Source organism: Spermophilus citellus (assembly GCF_964194105.1).
Source record: "Spermophilus citellus genome assembly, chromosome: 19".
Classification (NCBI taxonomy): domain Eukaryota; kingdom Metazoa; phylum Chordata; class Mammalia; order Rodentia; family Sciuridae; genus Spermophilus; species Spermophilus citellus.
In genome coordinates this window covers 15,713,539-15,739,376 of record NC_138201.1, presented here as the reverse complement: position 1 = coordinate 15,739,376, position 25,838 = coordinate 15,713,539, and the positions used below count along the sequence as shown (strand labels likewise).

At 52.7% G+C, this 25,838-nt stretch overlaps 1 protein-coding gene across 11 annotated transcripts in view; it reads left to right on the top strand.

The window, feature by feature from the left end:
- Window positions 1-25,838, top strand: part of ATP2B2 (ATPase plasma membrane Ca2+ transporting 2) — a 207,140-nt gene that overhangs the window by 101,672 nt on the left and 79,630 nt on the right. For all 11 annotated transcript variants that reach the window (XR_014019885.1, XM_081276197.1, XM_081276198.1 and 8 more), the window contains one exon: window positions 24,520-24,717. Coding sequence is in view for 10 of the 11 variants with exons in the window: in XM_081276197.1 (XP_081132323.1) it covers window positions 24,520-24,717 (198 nt within the window). In the remaining variant the exon portion in view is untranslated. The remainder of the gene's footprint in view (window positions 1-24,519; window positions 24,718-25,838) is intronic.

The window sequence follows — 25,838 nt, the reverse complement described above, 5'->3', positions numbered from 1 at the left end:
TGTGGGGCAGTGAGCCGGGACCTCTGTGTGCACAGTTCTCCATGTTTTCTGTCTCCCCATGGACCACTGGGCCCCTGCAGGGTCAGGGGAGAAGCCAGCTCTCGGCTCAGCAGGTCCTGGCAAGGTGAGGTGGGGCTGCTGAGATGCAGCCTCTAGGTAGGGAAAGGGGAGGACTCCTCCCCACTCCCTGGGGGCTCCATATAAAGTGGCCCAGGCTCCTTTCTAAGGCTTTGAACTCTGTCAGATGTGAGGCCTGGGGGGAAAATGATTCTCCCAAGTATTTCAGGAGGCTGAGCAAACCTAGCCACCTTTTCAAATAAATGTGGGGGTGAAGGAAGAGAAGGCACAAAGACTAGGGAGGTATCTCCGTCTCACCTCTGTCACTAAGTAGGTTTGTGAGACTCTTGCAACCTGTTTTCTTCTCTCTGAAATGAGATTTGGGCCACTTTCAGTGAGTTGAAAATGTTGTGAAAGTATTCTACAAAAGAATAGGCTTGTATTTACTGGGCACTTCTATCCACTAGGGTTCTATTGAACAGAAACCCATCTTAAACTGACTTATGAAAAAAGGAATATTCTGGGCTGTGAGTGGGGTCTCAGAAATGGCTTAGATATGGCTGAGGAACAAAAGTAGCATTTAGGAATGCCAGAGTTAGCATGACCATCAGTGTCACCAGCCAAACTACGACAGTGTTAACAATTACACCAGGGCAATAGGCATCCGCTGAGCCTCACCAGGCAGGGGAGTGTCACAACAGTGAGGAGGCTGACTTTGTGGCGGTTCTAATCCTGTTTCCAACTTCTTACCCAGCTGTAGAATGTCAGACCGGTTCTCTAACAGCACTGCTTCAGTTTCCTTATCTGTAACCTGGGGTTATAACAGGTCCTCTTTCATAATATTGCCATAAAGATTCAAGTGTTAGCTTCATGCCTGGCACTTGGTAGGTGTTATATCAGCATAAGCTGTTGTCATTATTCTTCTCTTCTGGGAACTCTCCGGGTGACTTTAAGGGACACGTTGGGTTTTAATAGTGGAGAGAGAAAGGCAGTGTATCTGGGTGCATCCTTGGATTTGAGCAATGCAAGGGAGTCTGTAGGTTTAAAATAAAAAAAACGTGTCAGCCTTAAATCAGCAACTCATACACACCCCACCACTGCCACCACCATGGGAAAAAAGTCCCTTCAAAGCAGCTTGATATGAAGGTTTGATGAATCACGTGTAGAAGCATTCCAGAATGCCACCCACACATCTTTCTGAATCATCAATAAAGTAAACCCACCAGTCGATCAATACATGCTATGCATTGTCCCAGGCAAACAGTCTGAAGGTCAGGACGTGGCAGGGGAGGGCACAGAATGGTTAGAGAAAGTGCACCCTACAGCTGACCTGTGGGCTTCCATGTCGGTCCAGCAGAATGAGGGACCTTCACTGCCCACGAGTGATGTGGCTTGGCCTGGCAGGTACTTTGGGCAGCCAGGCACGCGGAGAGGTAGCGGAGGAGATGTGTGGGGGAGGATTTTTCAAAGGACCTCACTTTAGACAGACCCACCATGCAAAAAGCCCACGTCCCAAGTCTGCTGATGGCTGTCATTTACTGTGTGTGGACATATCAGGGCCACACCCTTATAGCACATCCTCGCTGCAGGGCCCTGAGCAGGTAACAAGGGCTTGAAGAGGTGGGGCCGATTCTTACGGTGAAGACACCATCATTTGGCAGAATAGATGTGCACCAAACAGTGGGTGCCCACGGTGTGCTCAGAAAAAGAGAAAGAATGAGAAATTTGACTTTAAATCGCAGGACCCCAGGTCCTTGAACAAGTCGCTGGCTCTCTCTGAGCCTCAGTTTCCTTATCTGTGAATCATGTGATGCTAACACCCACCTCCCAGAGCTGCTGGATGCAGGCATTCAATAAGCACCCCCAGGGCTACCCCCTTATTCTAACACACCAAGCAGTAATGGAGGCAGACACAAATTGGTTGAACAAATACGTTGTGCATCTATTATGTGCAGGTTTGGGTGACATGTCCTCTTCTGGGAAGGGATCTTTGGATCCCACTCCTGGGGAGCAGTGTCTGCATGATGTGACTTGCACCTGGAACAGGTGGGGAGGTGAGGATGGGCCGCCTCAACACAGTGCTACTCCACCCAAGGGGGAAAAGGAGTCAGGCAGGAAGCCACTCCAAGTGTGCAGAGGCCAGCAGGAGTCCATAGGAAATAGGGGAGCCAGGACCTCAGCCCAGCCACAGGGAAGGAGGCAGGACCCCCTCCAGGATCCCCTGCCCCAGAGTTTCCTACAGATCCCCAGGAAAGGGGGTGTTGAGGTGCAAAGGCATCATCTCACATGATGTCCCTCTCATCCCCATGTCACTGAGCTTACAGAGAAGGAAACCAAGGCCCAGAGCACCTTTATTAAAAATTGGCCTAGACAGGAGCAGTCCCCAGGTTGTCTGGTCCCTAAATGTGCACACACCATCTCCTCGACCCAGTGTCTGCTGTTGACAAAAATAACTACAGCAAGAGAGAACGAGGGAAGGTCAGAGGGCACCATTTCTGACTGATGGGGGACAAAATCGGGAGAGGTGTCCCTAGTGAGGCTTTGAAGGACAGGGAGGAGCTGGGTGTGCGGCAAGGGGGAGAGAAGTCCAGTCTCAAGGGGCGCACAGAGGCACAGGCCCTGGGCTGAGATCTGGGGTAGCATAGGGAGGAGTGAGGAACTGATTGCTCCTGGAGCCTGGGACCCATCTCAAAGGGCAGAGGGCCCCAGCCATGGACTGCGGGGGGGGGGGGGGGGGGGGGCGGTGGTACTGGGGATTGAACCCAGGGGCACTCAACCACTGAGCCACATCCTCGGCCCTTTTTATATTTTATTTAGAGACAAGGTCTCACTAAGTTGCTTAGAGCCTCAATATGTTGCTGAGGCTGGCTTGGAACTCACCATCCTCCTGCCTCAGCCTCCAGAGCTGCTGGGATTGCAGGTGTGCACCACTGCACCCGGCTTAATTTTTGAAAATATTTTGAGCAGAAGAATTTTGGTAAGACTAGAAAAAAAATGCCAAACTAGAGTATCTACAAGCCCAGATCCTGGATCATAGGAGTCCTCAGAGTGCCTCCGTTCTTACATCTGTGAGATGGAGAAGATAATTTCCAGCTCCCAGGGCCGACTTACTGTGTATTAGATGAGAGACACATGGTGGGCCTGGCTCACAGTGGGACCTTAAGGGACTTCCATCTTGCAGCTGCCCCACCCTGAGCACAGTCTGGCTACATGTGCTGGGTCCCAGAGGGATGAATGTGCCTGGGCAGGAAAAGGGTGCTCGGGCCATCACCTGTGCCTAGATATGGAAGATGGGGAAGAGGCAGGGACCTGCCTGACGTTGGCCCTTAGTGACTAAGACCCTGTCCTCCTCCATTCTGGGCCTCTGTCCCTCCATCTGCAAAATAAAGAGTCTGAGGAAGGGTCTGAGGCCCCTCCAGGCCCCTCCAGGCTCAGACATTCTAGAATTGTGAGACTCTCCACCTCAGAACCCCAGCAGTGCACACATCAGACTGGTCCAGTCGAGAAAGCCCGTGACCTGGAAGCCTTGGGCTTTGGGAAAGTCCCATCACAGCCTGGGCCAGGGCGGGGCCCTAGTCCCTGCGCCCCACAGCTCTGCCCAGCAGCCTTTCCCTACAGGTGACTTTGGGGTCCGGCTTAGTCCCTGATGTGCTGCTCCAACAGAACACCTAGGACAGGAAAACTCACAAGGAACGGAGATTTGTGTCTTACAGTTCTGGAAAACTGGGAAGTTCCAGGTCACGGGTCATCTGGCAAGGGCCTTCTTGTTGCATCGTCCCAAGGGGAGGCCCAAGGGGTTGAGAGCATGGGAACGTGCCTGAGAGATGAGGAAGAGGGAAAGCAAGCCCCCCGCACCTTCATGGCATTAATCCATCAATCACCTCTTAAAGGACCCACCTCTGAACACGGTTGCATTAGGGATGGAGCTGCCCACACAGGAACTTTGGGGACACATTCGGTTCAGAGCTGGCCCTCCCCTTGATGGCTCCCAAGGCCTGGACTTGGCAGCTGGCCAGCCCATGGGCATTTCCTGGCAACAGAAACTGCGGCCTGGACCCTAGTTTTCAATTTCCTCCCCCAGGCTCAGTTTCCTCACCCATCGTACGGCTAAGGGGTGAGACTTGTTCTCAGCAACTGCAGCCTGGCCCACTCTGATGTCAGTGTGACTTCCGCTGTGCACCCGAGGCCTTGTTCAAGACGGCTGGAACCGCCTGTCCCTCCAGGCCCGCCTGTCACCTGAGAGGCCCAGACAGGGCGGGTGAGATACTTATACATGCCCCTCACCTCCCAGCGGTCACCTTACTCCTCCTGGTGCAGCCCAGGCCCCCGCTGAGGTTTCAGGCCCAGCGTTATTTATAGTCCATGGAAATGAGCACCTCAGCCGGCGGCTCCCTGGTACCCACCTGCCCGTACCAGCCTCCGTCCCAAAGAGAGAGTCCCCTGCCAAGTCCTGAGGTCCACAAAATGACCCAGGGGACAGTGTATGACTGCAAGGCCCCGCTACTCCTGTGAAAAAGCTTTGGACATGTCACCGAGTTGAGACACAGGAGCCAGCTTTTCTGGCTGGGGGACCCAGGAGGGCTGCACAGAGGAGGCGGCATTAGAACTAAAGCATTTGAAAGGTCAGCGGGGCTTGCCATGAGGCAGGGCTCTCCAGACAGAAGGGATGGTAGGGACGAAGGCACAGAGGCAAGAAAGAAGGGGATGTGAAAGAAAGAACAGCTCCTTGTGTTTGGCCAGGCCCTGGAGCAGAGGGTAGCGAGAAGTGATGATAATCAAGAGTGATTGAGCTTTATTTAGAGATGTCTCAGACACTGTTCTAAAATCTGGGCACACATCATTACCTCCTTTAGCCTCCCAACAACCAAAGGAGGTAATTGCAAGTTGCATCACCTCCCTTGTTATGAACAAGGAAACTGAGGCACAGAGAAGTTAAATCACCTGCCTGAGGTCACACAGCTAATGAGTGGAGGAACTAGATTCAAATCCAGGCAGACACCTTCTGAACCCATGTTAGAAACCTCTGTGAATAGATGTGATTGTTGCTCAGAAAGTTTGGGCCTAAATTGAGGCAAACGGGAGCCCCTGAAGGTTCTGGAGCAGAGGAGTCATGTGGCTAAGCCAGCTGGTGGTGAGTGTGGTTGGGAAGGAGATATCCCTGTGAGAAGGGAGGAGCAGGCATTTGAAAGAGAGAGATCATGGCTGACCCTGGGCTGGGGGTGACAGAGAGGAGGGACTGTGAGTATGAAGCAGCAGGACTCACACCATGAGTGGGGGTCAAGGGGGACAGAGGTGTCAACTTGGAAGCAGTTTACAAGACAGAGAGGAGCACAGTGTGAGGCCAGATGGAAGGTCTGTGGCTCGGCACTGTGCATTTGCAGGGCTGGGGCATAGGACAGCAGATCCGGAACATGGTGAGAGGCTGGGCCTGGAGGTGGAACATCTCGTGACAAAGATGATTGTGGAGGAGTCCCCTCTCTGCAGTCTCCAGGCTGCAGAGAAGGAGGCCAGCCACGGGAGGGCCGGGTTCTGCATGCCTCCCCACTACTCGGCCCTGCCCACTACAGAGTATAATCCCTAAATGTGCAAGAGGAGATTCAGCAGGGGCACTTGTTAAGGACGGGTGTGGCACTCAGGTGTGGCATGATCAGGGTGTCCGACGCTAGACTGGCATTCAACTAGACGTGGCAACTGAGAAAGTAAGAAAGAGATAGTCTTTGCTGAGGCGGGCAGGCTGTTGAGCCCCCTCCTCTGTGGTCTCCATTGCAGCCTTTTGGGTCCCCTCTCCCCTCCGCCCTCACACCACCCTGCCTGTCCCTCTACGGGTGTGCCAGGGAGCTACAAGAAGGTACCCCAGACCAGGTGGCTTAAGAGCAGCCGGGGATCCTCGCAGTGCTGGAGGCTGAGGCCAGGAGATCAGCGGGGGCTTCAGAGGGAGTGTTTGTGTCCCCCAGAGTTCACTGCTAAGCCCCAGCCCCTGGAGTGACAGTATTTGGAGGTGGGACTTTGGGTACTGGGTAGGTCCTGCGGGCAGAGGCTCGTGAATGGGATCAGCACCTTTGATAAAAGAAGCCCCTCGCCCTTCCCTTCTGTTGGGTGAGGACACAGCTCACAAATGGGGTCTATGAACCACAAAGTGGGCCCTCCCCAGACCCCTCACCAGACTCCCAGCCTCCAGAACCACCAGAAGTAAGTTTCTGTTGTCTACAAGCCTCACAGCCCGTGGTTTCTGTTAAAACGGACCAAGATGGCGGGCCACTTCCTTCTGAGGGCCACGAGGGCAGGGTCTGTCCCAGGCCCTTCTCTCTGGCTTGTTGATGGCTGTCTTCTCCCTACATTTCTTCACAATGTCCACCCTCTCTCTGCACCTGCTTGTCTCTGTATCCAATATCCCCTTTAGATAAGGGCACACTCATACTGTGGATCACCATGATGGCCTCCTCTTAACTGGGTAACTGTTTACCTCTACAGTGACCCTCCTCCCCAGTGCAGTCACAGGTCCTACAAAGTAGCCATGCAGCATGACAGTTAAGAGACAGGCGTCCCTGGGCCTGAATCCAGCTGCGCCACTTACTAGCCATGTTGTGCCAAGCAAATGACGTCACCTCTCAGGTCCCATGTACTCGCCTGTGAAATTGCCCTCATTCCTGCGCTGTTGAAAGGAATAAATGATCTGGTGTAAATCTAGCACACGAAACCCAGGAAGCACATCAGAGATGGAAATTGCCATTGTTATTATTGTCAGCGACAGGATCATCCTGGACATCATATGGGTTCAGTTGAAGTCCAGAGAGGGAAAGGTCTTGTCCAAGCTCACACAGCCACCTGGTACAGAACCAGACAGAACTCCGGTCTCCTGACCCAGAGTCACAGATTTTGTAATCACCTCCCTGTGTGATGTTAAGGGGCAGGGGAGATAAAAATGTCTAAATGTCCTACATGAAGAGAAGCATTGAGTCCCTTTCAGTTACTCCACGGGCCTATTAGAACCACCCAGAAAACAATTGTCACACTGAGCACAAAGCACCATAGATGAGGCTGGTGAAATAGCATAACGATAAAAATAGTGGGGTTCGGTGTTGTGGTTCCAACAATGACAGCAACTCCCTAAAGACAGAGGCAAGGAAAAGAGACCGGCAGAAAACTTCTAGAATGCACCTGTGTTGGGACAGCAGTTGCCATCGGAATGATGGTTTTTCCTCTCAGCTTCTCTTTCTGCCCTGGTGGTGATGTCTTCCCAGGGGGTCCCCTGAGGCTGCTGGTTGTAGGCTGGCTGCTCAGTGTCATGGAGACCGTGGAGGATGGTGGAAGTGTTCTCCCCAAATGGAGCAAAGTCTGGGAAAACTAGCTCAGGTTTTCAGAAGGAAACTGACGTATGCATTGATCGGTGGCAGGACTGGCAGAGCAAGTGTCCCTTGGGGGAGTTTGGGGATGGAAGCAATCCGCTCCAGCTATCTTAGGTCCTTGTATCACTCAGGATTCCCAGTGGCGCCATGCTGGTAGATGTCGGAAACCCAGCCGGCTGACCCTTTATGCGGGAGGGAGTCCCCATTTGTAGTGTGTGTGGTGTAAATTCTGCCACCATGGTTCCAAGGTGACATTGGTAAACACGGAGTTGGGAAGAGATGCATAGCACCATATGATATTCCAGAGGATCAATCATTGTAAAATTTACTAAAACAATTAGGAAGTGACGTGTGGGGGGTGTCTATTGCCTTTTAAAGTATAATTTATGTAATTATAACTTTATAACATTGAATTCTAATGATGGCTGTAATTAACAATCAGTTCACAAAATACCTAGAAATTTAACCAGCAGGTGAAGGCTGACTGCAACCAATCATTAACTCCATATCCAGGGGGAGAGCATCTCTGGGAGGTGATTGGCTCAGCCTGATGACCCTCCCACCCTTAGGACAGAAAGGTGGAGACATCTTGATTGACAGCCACCAAGAATCTTCACAGTAGGGGAGACCTAACCTCCAAAGAGGAAAGAGGTGTGCCTCTGGACAGCCAAAAACAACATTTTTTTTTCCTCTTCTAGATGATTTCTTTAAGTTGTACTTTTTTTTCTTTTATGATATCTCTATTATTTTAAAAATGAGAGAGCGAGCAAATTTTTTAATATTTATTTTCTAGTTTTCAGTGAATACAACATCTTTATTTTTATGTGGTGCTGAGGATCGAACCCAGTGCCCCACGCACACCAGGCGAGCATGCTACCACTTGAGCCACATCCCCAGCCCTGATATCTCTATTTTAAAAAAATTCCTAATTACTTTAAGTCCCAGAATCCTTATAAAGAATCCCAGAGCTGGATGTCGTGGCACATGCCTGTTATCCCAGCAACTCAGAAGGCTGAAGCAGGAGGATCGCAAGTTCAAATCCAGCCTCAGCAACTTAGTAAGGTGCTAAACAACTCAGTGAGACCCTGTTCTCAAAATAAAAATTACAAAGGGTTGGGGATGTGGCTCAATGGTTAAGTGCCCCAGAGTTCGATCCTTGGTACAATAAAAAGGGGAGTCCAGGGCTTTATCCAGAGAACAGCAAACCAAAGGACCCAGCCAGGAGAGGCACAGGGGCTCCAAGAAGCCCTGCCCACCCCCAGTCTAGCCCTCTACCTTCCCCAGGGGTGGAAGTGAATAAGTAACTTTTCTAATTGCCCCCTGTCTTGCTGCCTGAGCGGCCTGGGTGTCCACACTTAGAGGTCCACCTGTCCCTGAAAGAACATAGATGCCCCCGGTTGAAGGGTCTCTTAGGGCAGAGTCTCCTTAGTACCCATAATGATAGATGAGCCTGAGTGGGGGAATCTCAGGGGTCCTCAGATGGTGGGAAGAGCCCCTGAAGACTTGGGTTTCCCTACCACATACCGGCAGGTGGCATGCTGGGCCCGGTGCGTCCCTGACCTCCCAGGAACTCCGTTGGCCCTCTGGGAAGACCCAGGTCTCAGATGGCCAGGGTGAAGAATCAGATGCCAACTGCAAACCTCACCCCACCTGCTGTCTCCTTAATGAGGCTCATCTGGTGGCCAGCAGAGGCTGGGGATCTGATTTAGGAAGAGATCCAAGGCCAGGTGCTACTGCTTCCCCCAGGAACAGCCCATTACACCCACAGCTGCCACACCTCAGCAGGAGATCACTGCTAACTCCATTTTGCAGATGAGGAAACGGAGACACAGAGATGTTGACTGACTTGCCCAGGTCACACAGCTGCGGGAATGAAACGCAGACCTGGGTGAAGCCAGCCATCTGTTAAAAGAGGATGAGGCTCTGGCTCAGAAGCCCGGGAGTTTTTAGAGGCTCCAAGGCACACTGGACATCAGGCCCAAATATGAGACCGAAGGGCCAGGACTGGTCTGTCAGGACCTGGCACTGTTGGGAGAAAGAGCCAAGTCCCGAGAGGCCAGTGAGTATTCAATATAGAAAAAGAGGTCACAGACTTTGGCCAGTCCCTGGGGAATGGACATGTGGGGAGAGCCCTGGGTGCCCCCTATTGCAGGGGGAAAAAAATCCCCACAAAGGCCAACTGTTGAGTGCTGGTGGCAGCTTTGTGTATTCCCACACTTTAGCTCAACTCCTGAAGGCCTCCCTTTGACTTGAGAGAGGAGGCTTAGCACATGCCATGCACACCTGGCTTTGGAATTTTATATCTGTCAGATTTGAGGTGGTTTCATTTGCCTCTGAATCCCCAGCAGGGACTCAGGAGCGAGTGTGTGCCCTGGAGGTGCACAGGCATGAGCTGAGGGCCCCCATGTCCCCTCACCCCCTCCCAGAACCCACAGCCCAGCTCAGCTTGTGGGGGTCATGAGACATCAGATGCTGCAGCCTTGGCCAAGGCCAACAGTGACATCTCTGCCTCTGTCCCATGCACACCCTGGCCAGACTCCCCTGTCCTTCCTTCTGTCCTGATAAGGAAAGCTTTGTCCCTTTGACTCCCATGAAAGTGGAGTCCTCGGGGAAAATCCCCAGCCCCAGAGTGTGTGTGACCTGAACTAGCAGAGGCACGCCCCCTGCAGGCCCCTTGTCAGCCTCGGGGACATAGAAGCTGAGCAAGATTGGCTTCCAGCAGGAAGCTGCAGCTTCCTCTTGAAGTCCTGGGAGGTCTAATTACCCAGACACCCGGAGAATGTGGAGCACCCAGCACGGGCGTTTGAAATAACCGGGTTTTTGAGGGCTGTTGTTAATGGGAGGCCGGGCTGCAGAACTGTCCCTGTCAAGTTCTGGCTCCCCAGGACTGCGGGCTGTTTGATCTGGAACTGCCAGCTTTCCCCACTGCCCCACCCCCTAAGGCTTCCTAAACTGTCCTAACAAGTCCCAAGTCAGGAGCCAGCCCGGCTTCAGGCCTGTAATGCAGAAAGTGTCCTGCGCGCTGGCGACAGGAGGACGCGCACTTTATCGTAGCCTCTCCTTTCAGTATTATCCCCATTTACAGACGAGGATGTGGAGCACAGAGAGCCCAAAGTCACGCACCTACAGGTCACAGAGGTGAGATCTGAGCCAGGCCTGCCCGGGTCAGGACCCGCTCCCAGTCAGTTCCTGTCCCCCTGAGATCTCACATGGTTTTCTCTCCCTACTAGGTGCCTTTAAACCTCAGAAACTGTTGGGGCATGTCATGCCAGCTCCCTTCTGAAGTTTAGCCCCTGAAAAGTGCCATGGATGGTGGCTTTTTCCTAGCATGTTTTCCACTAATGAATATTTTGATGATTTTTTTTTTTGCTATAAATAATGTAATAAAGAATTGCCTCCAGCCGGGTAGGGTGGCGCACACCTGTGATCGCAGCAACTCGGGGGTCTGAGGCAGGAGGATCACCAGTTCAAAGCCAGCCTCAGCAATTTAACAAGGCCCTAAGCAACTTAGCAAGACCCTGTCTCAAAAAAAATTGAAAGTAAAAAGGGCTGGGGATGTGGCTCAGTGGTAAAGTGCCCCTGGGTTCAATCCCTGGTACAAAAAAAAAAAAAAAAATGCCTTCAGTAGATGGCAGTCCAAGCAGTATGGAGTTGAAGGGTGTCAGCTAAGGCCCATGAACACCTGCTAAGCATCAGGTATAAGGAAACTTTATTTTTTATTTTTTATTTTTTTTTATGGTGCTGGGGATGGAACCCAGGGCTTTACTCATGCTAAGCGCATGCCCTACACCAGGCTATACCTCTAGCCCCAGGAAACTGATGTTTTTAAATTCATCCATTCCATACATGTTTCTTGGGCACCTACTATGTGCTAGACCCAACTCTGGGCCCAGAGAGATAGATACCACAGTGAACACAACAGTAAACGTCTCTGCCCTCGTGGGGCTTGCATTCTAGCGTGGGTGGCTAGCAAGGAAACACGCTGAGAGAAAAATGATGGAGCCCGTCAATTGCAGCAAGAGCTCTGGAGGAAATAAACCAGGGGCCAAGCTAGGAAACCCCAGAGCGGCGCCTCTGAGGGCCCAGGATCAGGGGGCAGAGCAGACCTTAGTGTGGACAAAGGCTCGAGATGGGGCCTGTGTGGACGTGGCAGGAGCCGAAGCCTGGCTTTTCCCTCTAGAGTGAAGGGGACCCTGGAGAGCAAGGGGGGACATCATACATGATTATTTTATTTTCCCCAAAGGCCTGAAAGGCAGGTATTAGGCCCTCAGGTTTGCAGGTAAGGCCAGGCCAGGTAAGCCGTGAGCTCAGGGCAAGGCCAGCTCTGAACTCACACCTGGGGGTTCCTCTCACCACTCATTGCACACCTTGGCCCGGCCTGTCAGGGAGGGCGTGCACAGGACTCCAGCCCCGGCTCCTTGCAGTCTTCACCCCTCAAATGTCTCAGCGCTCTGCTTGGTTCATTTGGTTTTGGGGGCCTCAGGCTGCAAAGAACTCAATGGAATGAGATTTAAGGGTTCATCCGGAACACTGTGTCTCATCACGTCTCCCCATAAAACTGCGAGTGGTGGCGGAGATGTGCGTTCCTGGTTGTTAAGCAACCAGGTATAATGCAGTGCGGGGAGGGGACTGTGACTCATCCCTTTACCTTCCTACAGGCCCCCAAGACACAGCCCCTCCCAGGCAGGCAGAGAACCCCAGGGACTCACAGGAGGGGGACGAAATGCAAAATAGACACAAGCAGAAGAGGGTAACAGTTGCTAACAAACACAGGATGCACTCAGCCCCCCAAAGGAAAAAGAGAAAGGGCTATTTACAAAATGGTAGGAATCGTACCACAGCATTGCCCTGCAGAGCTCCTAGGAGTGAGCAAACCCAGGGAGTGGGCACTGACATCTTTGCTCTCCAGTGTATGACCCACGTTCACGGGTCACGACTTATTGAATGAATGAATGAATGAATGAGACCAAATGCCATGGTCCAGAACACGACTCCAGCCTTGTTCTCTGCCAGAAGGGCTCCCAGGCAGGTGACCAGTGGGGCAGAGCTGAGAGGAGAGATCTCCACAAAATGGCTGCGGTGCTCTGGGGCCTGGGTTAAGGACAGGTTGATGGCTTCATGAATGACGGATTCAGCTATGAAAGAGTCCTGGAGGATCTCAGAATATTTGAGCAACAAGGGGAGAGAGGATACCCTTGGAGTAGAAAGTGAATCCAAGCCCCTCAGTCCAGAGGAAGCAGAGGCCCAGCAAGGACGGATCCATCAACCTGGGAACCAGAGCCCAGGGCGGGCTCCAGCCTCCTGTCCTGGCATCTGCCTTCCTTTGGATTCTCCAGGATGGGGTGCAGGTTGTGTTCTGGGGAGTGATCTCAAGAGTGAGGTAGGGGCTGGAGCTGGGGCTCAGGGGTAGAGCGCTTGTCCAGCATGTGTGAGGCACTGGGTTTGATTCTCAGCACCACATAAAAATAATATAAAGGTCCATAAACAACTAATAAAATATTTTTTAAAAAGAGTGAGGTAGTGAAGAGCATTGGACAGGGGAGAGAGGACACACAGTCGGGGCTGCTGTCACACTGGCTCCTGTTGCAGGCACCTGGGGCTCAGCCCCCCTGGTGACCTTTGTAGGAAGCATGTGCATTGCTCATCCAACGGGAGCTGTGACCCTGCCTCCCTTCCCCTGCAGGACAGAGCCTGGGAAACTCTCAGCACTCCCGGGGGTTCCAGTAGTGGGGACTTCCTGACCTCCCAGCTTCTAATAAATCCCCAAAGAGAAGAAGGAACCAGTGGGCGTGTGAGGGGGATGTGGCCAGCATGCTCAGGGTCTGTACCCCACACCGTGGAGTCGGGGAGGGCTGAGGGTCTTGGTACTGGACACAAGAAGAGAATGTGACAGCTCCTTAGATCATAATAGTGCCCATGATGGCTTCCTTTCATTGGTATAGTTCCCTGTATTCTGAGTGCATTATGTACGTGACTGCCTTTGATCTTCAAGTGCATCTTAGGACGTCACGGCCATTTATACCTATTTTAAAGATGAGGAGACTGAGCAGCTCAGAACTGCTCATATAACTTGTTTGAAGTCGTGCAACTAGTAAGTGACTGAGCCAGCATTCAAACTGACACATCTCTGACTCCAGAGGGCCCCTAAAGCCTGCAGCCTGAGGAGGCCGACTGTAAGGAACATGTCAGAGTCCCAGGCTCCAGAACATTCTGTTCCACGGGAGGCAGGGGGAACCATCCAGGCGCCCTTAAAAGTTGGCCTTTGGAGAATAATCGTCCCTCGCTCTGGGCCTCAGTTTCCTGACCCATAAAATGGGTGACCTCGTCATCCTTTTCCAGCCTCCTTCGTGGAGTTAACATAGGGCAAGAGAAGCCCGGGTTCGTGAGCTGGGGGTTGTGATGCACTGGGTAAGACCTGGACTCTAAATTCACACAGACCCAGAGTGGAAATCCAGAAGATGAGTGTCTTTATATCTCCGTGCCTCGATTCCCCATTTGTAAAATGAAGCTAACAAAGTGAGGTCACAGGAGACCATGAAGCTTAGGTGCGTGACCTTGGGTCCTGTCTGAACCACGGTCTCCTCGCCTGCAACTATAGACTTCATCGTGGGCACCTTGTAGGCTCCCACGTGACTGTGGATGTGAAGGCACTTTCTAAACCGCCCTGCACAAGGGACCCACTCAGCTTTCTGGGGTCTCCCTGGGTTTTCTGTCCTTCATACCTGTGTCACTCCAGCTTCCCTCTCGGCCCCTTCCCATTCTCCTGTCCCCTCCACTCCCCAGACTCTTTGATCGGGAGGGGGAAGTCTCCTGGTAGGACACTCTGGTCCCTCCAGCTGCCTTTTGTGAGAGCAGGGAGGAGCCCCCATCACAGAGGGGAAGGCCTCTACTTTCCTGGCATTGATTTCCGGTCTTGGGTTTCACCAGCAGCCTCCTCCACCCCATCTTGCCCCGGCAGTAAGTGGAAAGTTGGAGGGATGTCCCAAGCTGGGGCAGAGGCGGTGGATGTGTGTGTCCCCAGCAAGCCCGTTCGTGGCCATCTGTCCTACCAGCAAAAGGACACTGGAGGCCCTTAAGGCATTTGGTGTGTGGCCTCAGGCAGAGAGGAAGGTGACCGGAGTAGACCCTGAGGTTCTGCTCTGCTCCCCAGTCCTCAGCCAGAAGGTGCCCATCAGGGTGGACACTGCTCTGAAGTTAAGCATGGCCCGTTCCTCACCCCGTCTCCCTGTACAGGTGTCTAGGAGAGGCCTCGAGTTTACTGAGCATCTCCTATATTTCAACAGTGCCTGTCTGCATGGAGCTCACAGTCATAAAGGGTTCCACTGAGAAAAGCCAATTACATATGAAGTATTCAAATAAAAGGAATTTTCAGGGAGTTATGTGAATATTTGGAAGGGAGTCCAACCTGGCCAGGAGGGGAGCTTAGCCAAAGGAAGTGCTAAGTCAGGTTCAAATGCAAAGAAGAGATTTCCTGGTAAGGGCACAACATGTGCAAAGGCCCTGAGGCAGGAAAGCCTTGTATTGAGGCCTCAGAAAGGAGGCTGATCTTGCTGGGCACATAGCATAGTGGTGGGTAAGGAACAGTGAGACTGCAGAGGAGAGCAGGGACCCTCCATAGGAGCTATCCAGGTCTTGGTAAAGAGAGCGATTTTACCTGCATGTAATAGGAGGCCTTGAGTGCAGTCAGCAAGGGCTTGACATGAACTCAATGACCTTTGTGCTTTTAAAACCTCCCTGTGGCTGCTGCATAGAAAAACTAAATTGAGAGTCGGAGCCGGGAGATCAGTGAAGTGGCCACTGAAGCCATCAGCCCAGACCCATATGGAGGCCACCGAGGGGGGGCGGTTAGATCTGAGATGAGTTTTGCTGTATGTGAAGAAGATTGCAGACTTAGGTCAAAAAATGAGAGACAGGCAGGACCCAGAGGGAAAGAAGAGATGGCGGGGACCATATATTGAGCCTCTCCTCTGTCCCTGGCATGCCACGCCCGTGGCCTGATATCAACCTTCAGAGCCAGGCTCTGAGCTGGGCACCATGTCCTATAACCCAGAGACGGTGAAGTGACTCAGTAAGGACGTGCTGGTAGCAAATTAGGAAGCCACAGTTGTGACCTGGGAATGCTTGTTCCCAAGTCCACTTCTTCCAAAGGTCCTATGAAAACACACCTTGAGTTTCTTATGGTATGTACTGATTTCAGATTAAACTTTGAATTATTCAAATAAAACATGAACACATTCTCCTGCTAAAAATTAAAACATTTTAGTCAAATCTCACCACTGTAGCCAATCCTACTGCCTCTTCCCTGAAACACTGCTATCGTGAATTTGGAGCAGATCCTTACAGACATTTCGCTACACATACCCTTAGATACCCATGGGAAATACAGACTATTTTGTGGAGTTTCTCGTTCTACAAAGTGGAATTGAACGAACATGCTGCGCTGCAATGTTCAATGTTGTCTTTATCCAACAGTTTGTCTTAAAGAACCTTCTACGTTAGAACATATAAATGGATCTCATTTTTCGGCTGTTGTGTAGTTTCCTGTGGACTAGATGTACCACAATTTATTTAGCCTACTTGCTTTCCAGAGACAGAAATGCATTTTTCTAAAAATGTGAGCTTTTGAGAGGCTTGTAGGTTTTTTAATTTTTCCTTCCCTTCAAAGTATAAGACTTTTATTGATGCTAATGGAGGAGCCCACATCACAGTGACAACACAAATATTTAGCAACACCCTGCCTGGTGACTAAGTTTTCGCAATTTCCTTCAGGTGCTTGGCATCCCTGGGAGATAGCTCTTGTCCACTGCCAAATCTCTGTTTATGGGAAAAGGCTGTCTTGAGAGCAACAGGAGAAAGGCAGAATTGCTGGCTTTGATTTCAGCGCTGGATCCTCATTCAGGCAGCCTGACATGGTGCGGAAAGAATACAGTTTGTTGAGCCTCAGACAGCAGCGTTTCACATCCTGACTCTAGCTGTGTGACCCTGAGCAAGGGTCTTTACCTCTCTGAGCCTCAGTCTTTCCATCTGTAAAAATGAAGTTATCTATAATCCCAATCTTACAGAACAGCCAGGAAAATTAAATGCAAGCTACACACAGTTTAAAATGATGGTCATGTGAGACCACGTGTGCATACTTAGTGTCTGCAGCCCCAGTATAGTGGGGACATTGGTGGGAAGTCGGTCCCTCATCATTGAAGGGGTCAGCTGCAGTCAGAGGACAATGAGAAAACATCCACTGTGGCTGCCGATGCCCATGGAGGTAGCTTTGGAGTTCAAAGGAAGGAAAGGGACACTGTGCCCAGTTCTGGAGACTTTCTAATGCTGCGCTTTCTTTCATCTACCCCAACGGGCAGAGCTAGGTCATCCCTGGCCCAATTTGCACATGACACAACGAGGCTCACAAAGGAGCACCACTTGCCCAAGGTCTCATTGAGTCACGGCAGGGGAGACTGGGACTCTAGCACCTTCTGCTTTTGCAACCCGTCCTGGGAGGCTACAGGGGGCAGCTGTGTGGAGCGCCCCCTCCTGGAGGGATGGGGAAGTCCCCCTGGGGTGCGTCCAAACATTAGGTCCCTCTCCTAGAGGGAAGTAGAAATGGCTTTTCTGGATTCTCAGGGGCTGAGGAAAAAGCCACCTCAGGACAGATGGAATCAAATACCTTCAGTCAGGTTGACAGGGGAGGATTTGCAGTGGCCATAATTTCTGTACGATAAGGCTCATTATAAGCAGGACGAGCGTCTCCTTCCTGTGTCTCCACGGCGTGGTGAGACGGGCTAGGGCCAGGAGGAAGGAGCCTGCCCCACCCTGCATCTGGGTAATGCCATTCCCCGTCTCTGTGCCTCTGTTTTCCTGCCTGTCCATTAGGACTTCTGACCCAACAGTGGACACAAGGGAGGGGACTGGGGACCCTTGGGGGTGGAGTTGTCAGATTTAACAAAGGGGAGTCAAGGATACCCAGCGAAATTTGAATTTCAGCTAAACAACAAAGAATTTTTGATCAGTAGTATGTCCCAAATACTGCACAAACATAACTTACACTAATTATCGAAAATGCAAACGTAACTAGGCATACTAAACTTTGTAAACCTTAGGACCCCAGCCCCAATGGACCCCCATTCCTTGGTATATGTAATTCATACTTTCACAGCTTCGGACCAGACCCCCACTACCACCCTCCACCCCCTCTCCAAATCCCTGGCCAAAGGGAAATTGTGGAGCCGAGAGGTTTTATAAAGAAGTCCCACCGTGGAGGGAAGGTCAGGAGCTCAGTCCGCGCTGCAAAAAGATATGATGGAATCCTGTATCCCCGTGGGGATCAGGTCAAGGCGCATATCATCTGTGTCCTTGTTCCCTGATGTCCAGTTGTGAGCACATAAAGTAGTGGACACCGCATCTGTGGACCTAGAGACCAGCCAGTGCTGTGACCGTGGGTACTCAGGTTCACGGTCAAGTGCTGTGTGCACAGCTGGGCTCCACATCTGCATGTGAGCGCATAACTATAAATCCTACCCCGTCTGCATGATTGCTCATGATTATTAGACTCTGGGTCCATAGACAGCCCCATGTGAGGCCACTGTGTACCAGAAAGACACCTCCCCACCCTGCACCTGGCCATCGGGATCATCAATACATGACCGTGATCGTAAACTGCATACACCCCTGGTCCCGTGGGCCACAAGGCAGGCCTGTGCATGGCGGGTTCACTGCAGAGAGTTGTCAAGCCCAGTCTCTCGGCACCTGTGCGGAGCCCTAAGCAGCCTCAGCATCCACCTCTCCATCTCTGGTCCTCAGAGGCAGGGGAGGGAGGGAGCCTTCCAAGGCCTGCTGTGGGATGACTTGGGCAGCTCCCCCTACCAGGGGACGGTGGCATTGAGTGGTCCAGAAGGCAGTGGAGACACAAAGAGTGGATCTCAGTTGCTGGTTGACCTTCAGGGCCAAACCCCAGCCTGGGAGAAATGGCTGATGGATGTGTGCTATCAAAGGAAAGAGCTGGGTGACAAATGCTGTCTGGGGACGAGAGGGACAGACCACTCTTGTTGGGTCAATCAGGGAAGGCTTTCAGGAGGAGGCAGCGAATGCCCATGTGCACTTCGGAAGATTAAATAGGTCAGCAGATGAGGGGAGGGGGATGGCCTGGGTTAGGAGCCAGATGAGACAAGACTGAGGCCAGACAGGAATGGGGCCTATGGCTTGGCAGCGGAGTGGGATCAACATGATGTGACTAGGAGGAAGGCTTTGGGACAACCTCAGAGAGGCCACTGTGAGTCAGGAACTGGACAGCTGAGAAGGGCACGGGGAGCCAGGAGGGGCTGTGGACAGGGCAGGGACGCTGCCAGACCACCCTGCAGGATTAGCTCCTGGCCCCACGCTGATGGGATCTCCTCCTCGGGTCCTTCCCTGCCCGCCTCATTCCTAGTGTCCTCCTGCAGCCTCGTCTGTGCCAGCAGGAGACAGAGAGCGTGGCCGGCATTCCCCTCCACCTCGGCCCACTGGGTCGGCTTCTTGACTGGCAGCACTGGCTACCTGTGCCGGGGCCTCAAGGGAGGCTGGGAACCGAGGTCTGTTGTCATCAGCTCTCAGGGAGGGAGACGGGCCCTGGGGAGCTGGAAAACCTTACAGAAAAGTGCAGGGTTGACCATGCTCCTCAGACTTTGTCACCTCAGGCTCTGTCACCCCGGCCCCGCTGTGTGATCTGGACCAGCTGCTGCTCTCAGGGCACCAGCAAGAACCCCATGTCCCAGGACTGCTGGCGAGGCTCGAAGGGAACAGACCTTCTCTTCCTTCCCCGGCCCACCTCCCGCAGAGGGCTGGCTCCACCCCAGGCTGCATCCTGTCTCACTGAGCAGGTCCAGGCAGAGCCTGAGGTGCTGCTGCTGCCCAGGGGACCATGCAGTCCCACCCCTGGCTGCACAGAATCCCGGGGAGCTCTGCAGCCCCCCAAGGCTGGGCCGTGGTGGAGTCGGAACCTCTGAGTTAAGGCCCAGCCAGAAACATTTTTCTGAAGCTCCCTAGTGACACCAACTTGCAACCATCTTAGGAGACAGGGCCTTGAAGGTGGCTCTGTCAGGACAGCATAGTAGCAGCCGCTGACATTAACCAAGTCCTCACGGGGCGGGCGCCTTGCTAAGCACAAGGTCCTTTAACTCTGAGGTAGATGCTGTTGTCGCTGGAAGGTCACACATGAGGAAGCAGGGCGGAGTGGAAGTCACCTGCCCACAGGCACAGAGCTGCCCACGGGAGCTTCAAGTCTCCTGATCCATCTCACCATTATATCTTGAGCCACCAAGAAATCCCAAGTCCCAGCTGTGGTGCCTTTGAAATCTGCCCGCTCTGCCTGGCCTCTGACAGGGGACAGGACACGTGGACAGCCCGGTGCCGTACACCTCCATCTGGTCTCACTCCTGAGCATGCACTTGTGCACCTACAGCCTCTTGCACGCACTAAGTCACAGACCTGCCTTCTGGGTGCCCTTCAGCTGATCCCTGTCTCTGTTTCATAAATGCAGGTAGCAGGGCCAGGAAGCTATAGAGGAAAACACTCATCTTTGGTTTCATTTGAAATTTCCCAAGCACCCCAGAGTAGCGGGGACTAGGCTGGTGTGAACCAAGGTTTCCGGTCAGCTTGATCAGGTGGGGTCACTGTCGGTGTGTGTGGGGAGCAGGTGTAGACGACCTCTGACTGGATCAGGCTGGAGCAGGGCAGGTTGACCACAAGGCTGCAACAGAGCCCCAGGGTCCACATCTGCACAGTGGGGTGACCACAACAGCAGAACGTTACAGTGCACAGAGCCTTGGTTCTGTTTGCTCTTCAAGTGAAGCAACCCAAGGCCTCCCAGAAAGGGTGAGCCATCTACTTAAGGTCACACAGCAAGGAAAGATAGATTCAAACCAGGTCTCAGGACCTACAGAGAGGTATGATATGTCAGGGGTGGAAATCTCAGATAGGGTGGTGATCTAATAGGTGGCAATTCAGAGGGCAATACCAGAGGCCCATAGTGCAGTGATGGTACCGTGGTAGTTAGTAGCAGCGGTGGCAACTAGTAAGAACTGCATCCAGAAATCATGAAGGCCAACGTGTGCCAGGCACGATTGACACACATCATATCTCCGGTCCCACCAATCTGCCTCACAGACAAGGTGCAGTCAGTTCCCTCTGCACCCAAGAGAACTCGAGCTGACATGCACGGTCCCCTCCTCCGCCCCCAGCACTCCTTACTGGAGCAGAGGTGGGGCTGGTGTTCGCATCAGAGAGGTGTCACTCACCGGTTCCAACTCCCTTAGGTAGGGGCACATGACTCCCTGAGCCAAACTTGAGGACTTCTATTTAGAAGTGCTTGCATTTCTTATGTTTGTGAAAATTTCCCATTTTTTAAAAAACACTGGGCCAACCAAAAAAACCCCTCTGACAGCCTGAGAGACCTATTAGCAGCCATCAAAGTCGAGTCTGAAAGGACTAAGAGGGAGCCACTCACTGGAAACAGAAGACCGGGGGTGACAGGGCGAGGGCTCAGAGGCTGGGAGAGAACCCAATCAATGTCCAGGACAGCTGGAGGTACACGCCTCAAATGTCCAGTGACAGCAAGCAGCCATCACAGCAAATAATTCTGTACAACCGAAACCTCCACTCTGGGAGCTGTGGCTTTCTTCTCTTACATAAATAACAGGACACCCAAATTCTGGCCCCAGTAAAAGAATCTGGACAACAGCTGAATTTTTTTTTTCCATGAAGGCACACACATTGTGTTCCCACCGTTTACCCAGAGTATTCACAGCCATTCCTCTGACAGTGGCCCACCGCAGCGTAGGGGTTACTTCCTCCCATTTTATTGATAAGAAAACTGAGTCTCCAAGGGTGTGTCTCTTATCTTTCCTTGCTGTGTGACCTTAAGTAGATGGCTCACCCTTTCTGGGGGGCCTTGGATTGCTTCACTCACAACTCAGTGGTAGAATCAAGACTCAAACTCTACTCCCCGCCCAGTGCTCTGTAATTGTATACAGAGAAAATTCAGTCAGACCACAGTAGTGCATGCCTGGAATCCCAGCAACTTGGGAGGCCGAGGCAGGAGGATCACAAGTTCCAGACCAGCCTCAGCAACTTACTGAGGCCCTATCTCAAAATTTTTAAAAAAAAAAAAATAGAAAGGTCTGGGAATGAATCTCAGTAAGTGAAGAGCCGCTGGCTTCAACCCCCAGTACCACAAAATAAAAATAAATAAAAATAAACTTCTCACTTGAATACCCACACCCCATGCAGCCTCTGTCCTGTGCATTATTTTTCCTGAAGTTTTAGGCCCTTGCTAGTGTGTCCAACAACATTGGACACACTGTATTAATTTTGAATATGCTAAGTGGCGAGATGCTCCACAATCTAAATTGAATCTCTGACACCACTCATCCCTCACCCCAGTCTCTGTTGTGTCTGCTCCCCAAAATAGGCATGTCAGTATCTAGCAGGAAGGTGGGGAGACTGAGAGTCCTGGGAAGGACACGGAGGGTGGGCTGGACCAGGCGAGCGCCTCACCTGTAGGTTCTCAAAGCCACTGTCTTTGCTTGCAAGGTTCCAGAGTCACCCACCCTCAACCCCGCTTCTAGACCATCCCTTCATGTCACATGTAGGGACCCTGTCCGGCCCTTACGTGGAACGTGGAGACGACAGCTGCACCCAAACCCTGGGAAGTGGGCCCTGCTGTTGCCTGTGTTTTACAGATGAGGAAACTGAGGACCGAGGGGCAAAATCACTTACTCAAAGTAACTCAGACTTGGGATTTGAACACAGGATATCCAAGTCCAAACCCACCTGAGTTCTTGGGGCTTGGCATCCCCAGCTCCAACGTGGCCCAGGAGTGAGATGCCAGGACCTACCATGAACCACCTCGGAGACCCTGTGAGCCTAACCACTGGAAGGTGTATATTCTGGGGAATTTGTCGTTGTGAAGACTTCCTGTTAGTTTTGACCCTGGGAATAACCCAGGAGGCCCCCAGAAGCCTGTGAGGAACAGGACAGGGCCTGGTGTTAGGGGGGTGCTGCCCAGAAAAGAGGAGGAAGGGAGAGAGAAGTTTCTATACCCTGGCCTCTTCCCTCCCATCCTTCTCCCTCTTCCGACCCACAGCCTTGGGGGGTCTCAACTGGCAACCTCAGGCAGAATCCCACCCATAGATTTGTTGTATTTGGCTCTGAAATATTTTCACTGGGGAGATGTTCTGTCAAGTTCCACCTGTCCTCCTTCTCCTAGGTTGGAAGATCTGATTCGCTGGGTACATATTCCCCCATGGAGCCCTTAGAAACATCTGCCCCTTTAGAAGGGTCAGGTTCCCTTTGCCCCAGTCCCCACCACTCCCCACTGTCTGCCACCCAGCTACTCCTCTCACTCCCCAAACCTTCCCAGCACCTATGGCTATTCGAATTTGGAGCCCCCACCCTGTCTGCTGTCCCAGGACCCCGGATCGCAGGACCTAGTGTGTGGGTCCCCAGCACGACAGACCTCCCAGAGCTGTGGCCTGACTTTCGGAACTGAGAGCATGACCAACCAACCATGCACACTCCAGACTCCAGCGCATCTGAACCGAGAGCCTCACAAGATTCAGAGACTCGTGTCTCTGCCCATTGGGGGGGGAGAAGTGGAGCTGCCCCCCACCCATCTTTTTCTGATCTAAGCCCTTTATTTACACCAGACCTCACAAAGAGCCCCCTAAAGGTAAAAACAGAGCCCAGCAGGACCACTTCAGGGCCTGCGAACCTTGGAACCCCAAGATCCTTGGGACTCACCCATCATGGTGAACTCCCCCATTAGCAAGATGAGGAAACTGAGGCTCAGAGAAGGGAAGTCAGTGGCCTGAGGCAAAGCACACTGCCACACCAGTGAGAGGTCTGTGCCCCTCCCTGTCCCCATCCAGCTGTCATCAAGCCACAGGGGAGATGTGGCTGAGCATGCCCAGCTGACAGAGCCATTCGTGCTACGTTCTCCACCATGACCTCTAGCACCAGGCTCTGAGAAATAGGTATCAGACCAGTCTTTGCCCCCAAAACCAACTGGCCCAGCAAACCCATAAGCCCTGCTGTGATCAGGGCCGGGGAGAGGTAAGGGCAGCGGCCGCTGTCCACCTGGGGTGGAGGAGAGGCTGCTCAGAGAGGCTGAGGACACAGCAGGCACCCGGTGTAGATGGCAGGACAGGATGTCCCTGGCCCACAGGAACAAAGGCAGGAGCAGTGAGACAGCACAGCTGTCACAGAGAAACAAAACGACACACCAACATGCGAAGGGCTGACCTCTGTGGGGGGCCAGCAGACAGAGCGCACGGGAAGCCTTTCCCAGCCAGGGACTTGCCTTCCCTGGTGGGGTGAGGCTCAGTGGTGACCGCTAGGGCCACAGACATAGATCAGAAGCTACCAGAAGATAATGAGATGCTTCCCATGATTGCTGAGCAGGAAGGAGGTGGGGTGGGGCTCTTGAGGCTGGAGGAACTATCTGGAAATGAAGAACTAGTGAGTTGGCAGTGAACCTGGCTGCGCCATCCATCCAGCCCTTGCATGACGAGGCCGACATCTGGCTGCCCCTCGCTGCCCTGGTCCAGCCCAGCTGAGCATCTCCCACCCACCAGAAGTGGCTTCCAGCACCTTCCGTATGTGGCCCCGGGAAGTCACCTCCTGTCTTGCTCTTGGCCCTGTCCTGGACTGCATGGATTATCTTATGCAGTTCTCATGGCTCTTCTTAACCCTTGTTCACCTTGGTGATGGTGCAGGGGCACCCAGCACAGCCTCCTGTTCCCATTCTAGTGGAGCCTTCCATAACCACAGGAGGTACCCGGTCCTTCATGGTAACAGAGGCCCGTGGGAGACGCTCTGCCCAGCTGGGGGCTGATGTCGGTGCTCTGAATACATTTAGGGCAGGCAAGACGGAGCCCTGGTGTTCGCAGGACCATTCAGCCCACTACCCGGTGTCTCTGGCATTTGACAGGAGCCACCAAGAGCCCGAAGCACACAGAAGTGCTGGGCCCCTGGGTCAGGTGCCGAGAACTTTCCTGCCGGCTCCCCCCCCCCACTCCTCCCCACAGTTCCTGGGGACACACATGCGACCCTCCAGGGTACCCCTGCCCACCTCTCTGCACTCTGTCCACAGGTTTACCAGGCACCGCCCCAGACCTGGAAAAGAGGAAGCAGATTTTTGGGCAAAACTTTATACCTCCAAAGAAGCCAAAAACCTTCCTGCAGCTCGTGTGGGAAGCCCTGCAGGATGTGACGCTCATCATCCTGGAAATTGCGGCCATCATCTCCCTAGGACTGTCCTTCTACCACCCGCCTGGCGAGAGCAACGAAGGTAGGTTGGGGCCTCAGACCCCCTGATCCCCACCCCGCATGGAGCATGCGCTCCTGGCCACAGTGCCCACACCGCAGGGCACCCAGGGCCCACGGCCACCACTGCTTCCAGATGAGGAAACTGTAGGCCTCACACACACCGAATGAGCAGCAGTCTAAAGCCCTCAGTATCCAGTCTTCCTTTGTGTGAAATGCAAGGATCAGACCAACAGTAATAGTAATCACCATGAGCACTTATTAGGCACTTACAGTGTGCCAAGCTCTGAGCTGAGCTGTCTTCCAGACACCCCGTGAACAAGGGGCCATCATTGTGCCCATCTGAAAGACAAGGAAACCAAGGCACAGAGAAGTGGGTTAACTTGCTCCAGGTTACCCAGTCTCTGTTTTACATGGCAAGAACAGAATGTCACAGGCGAGGTCAATTCTAAAGAAAAGAAATTTGGTTCTGGAGGCTAGAAGTCCAGTACCATCTGGTGAGGACCTCCTGCTACATCCTAAAGTGGCTGGAGGGGACCCAATAGTGAGGCAGAACAAGCTGCCAGCTCGGGTCTCTTCTCCTAAGCCACTAATGCCATCGCGGGAGCCCCACCCTCATGACCTTCATCACCTCCCAAAAGCCTCACCTCCAGGTCCCATCGACACATGAATGTGAGGATTAAGTTCCCAAAGTAAGGGCCTGGGAGACCTTCCAGACCACAGCACCCAGCTAAAAAGAGTCCTCGGGTTTGCTGTGGAGTTTGTTAGACACCAGTGCCAGGTCCCCCCTGAGACAGTCACATGCTGTTCATGAAGATGGGTGCTGCAGACGGGGTGACGGTGACCCTGACATCCATCCAGGCTGCTCTGCAAGGGCTCCCGGCACTCACCGCTGGGGACAAAGCCTGAACCGCCTGCCCTGTGCACTCCTGACACGCTGATTTGATGGTGCTTCAGCCCTGTTCACGGATCCCTCGGGGGTCCCTGATGGGCATTTCCTTAAATAGGAAAAAAAAAAAACACCCAATTAACATAGTGCAAAAGCCATCCAAGCTCACTATAGGAAAAGTCTAAAATGTAGGTAAGCACAAAGTAGAAAAATGAAACCACCTGTAACCCCGCCACCCAGAGAGAACCCACTGTGAC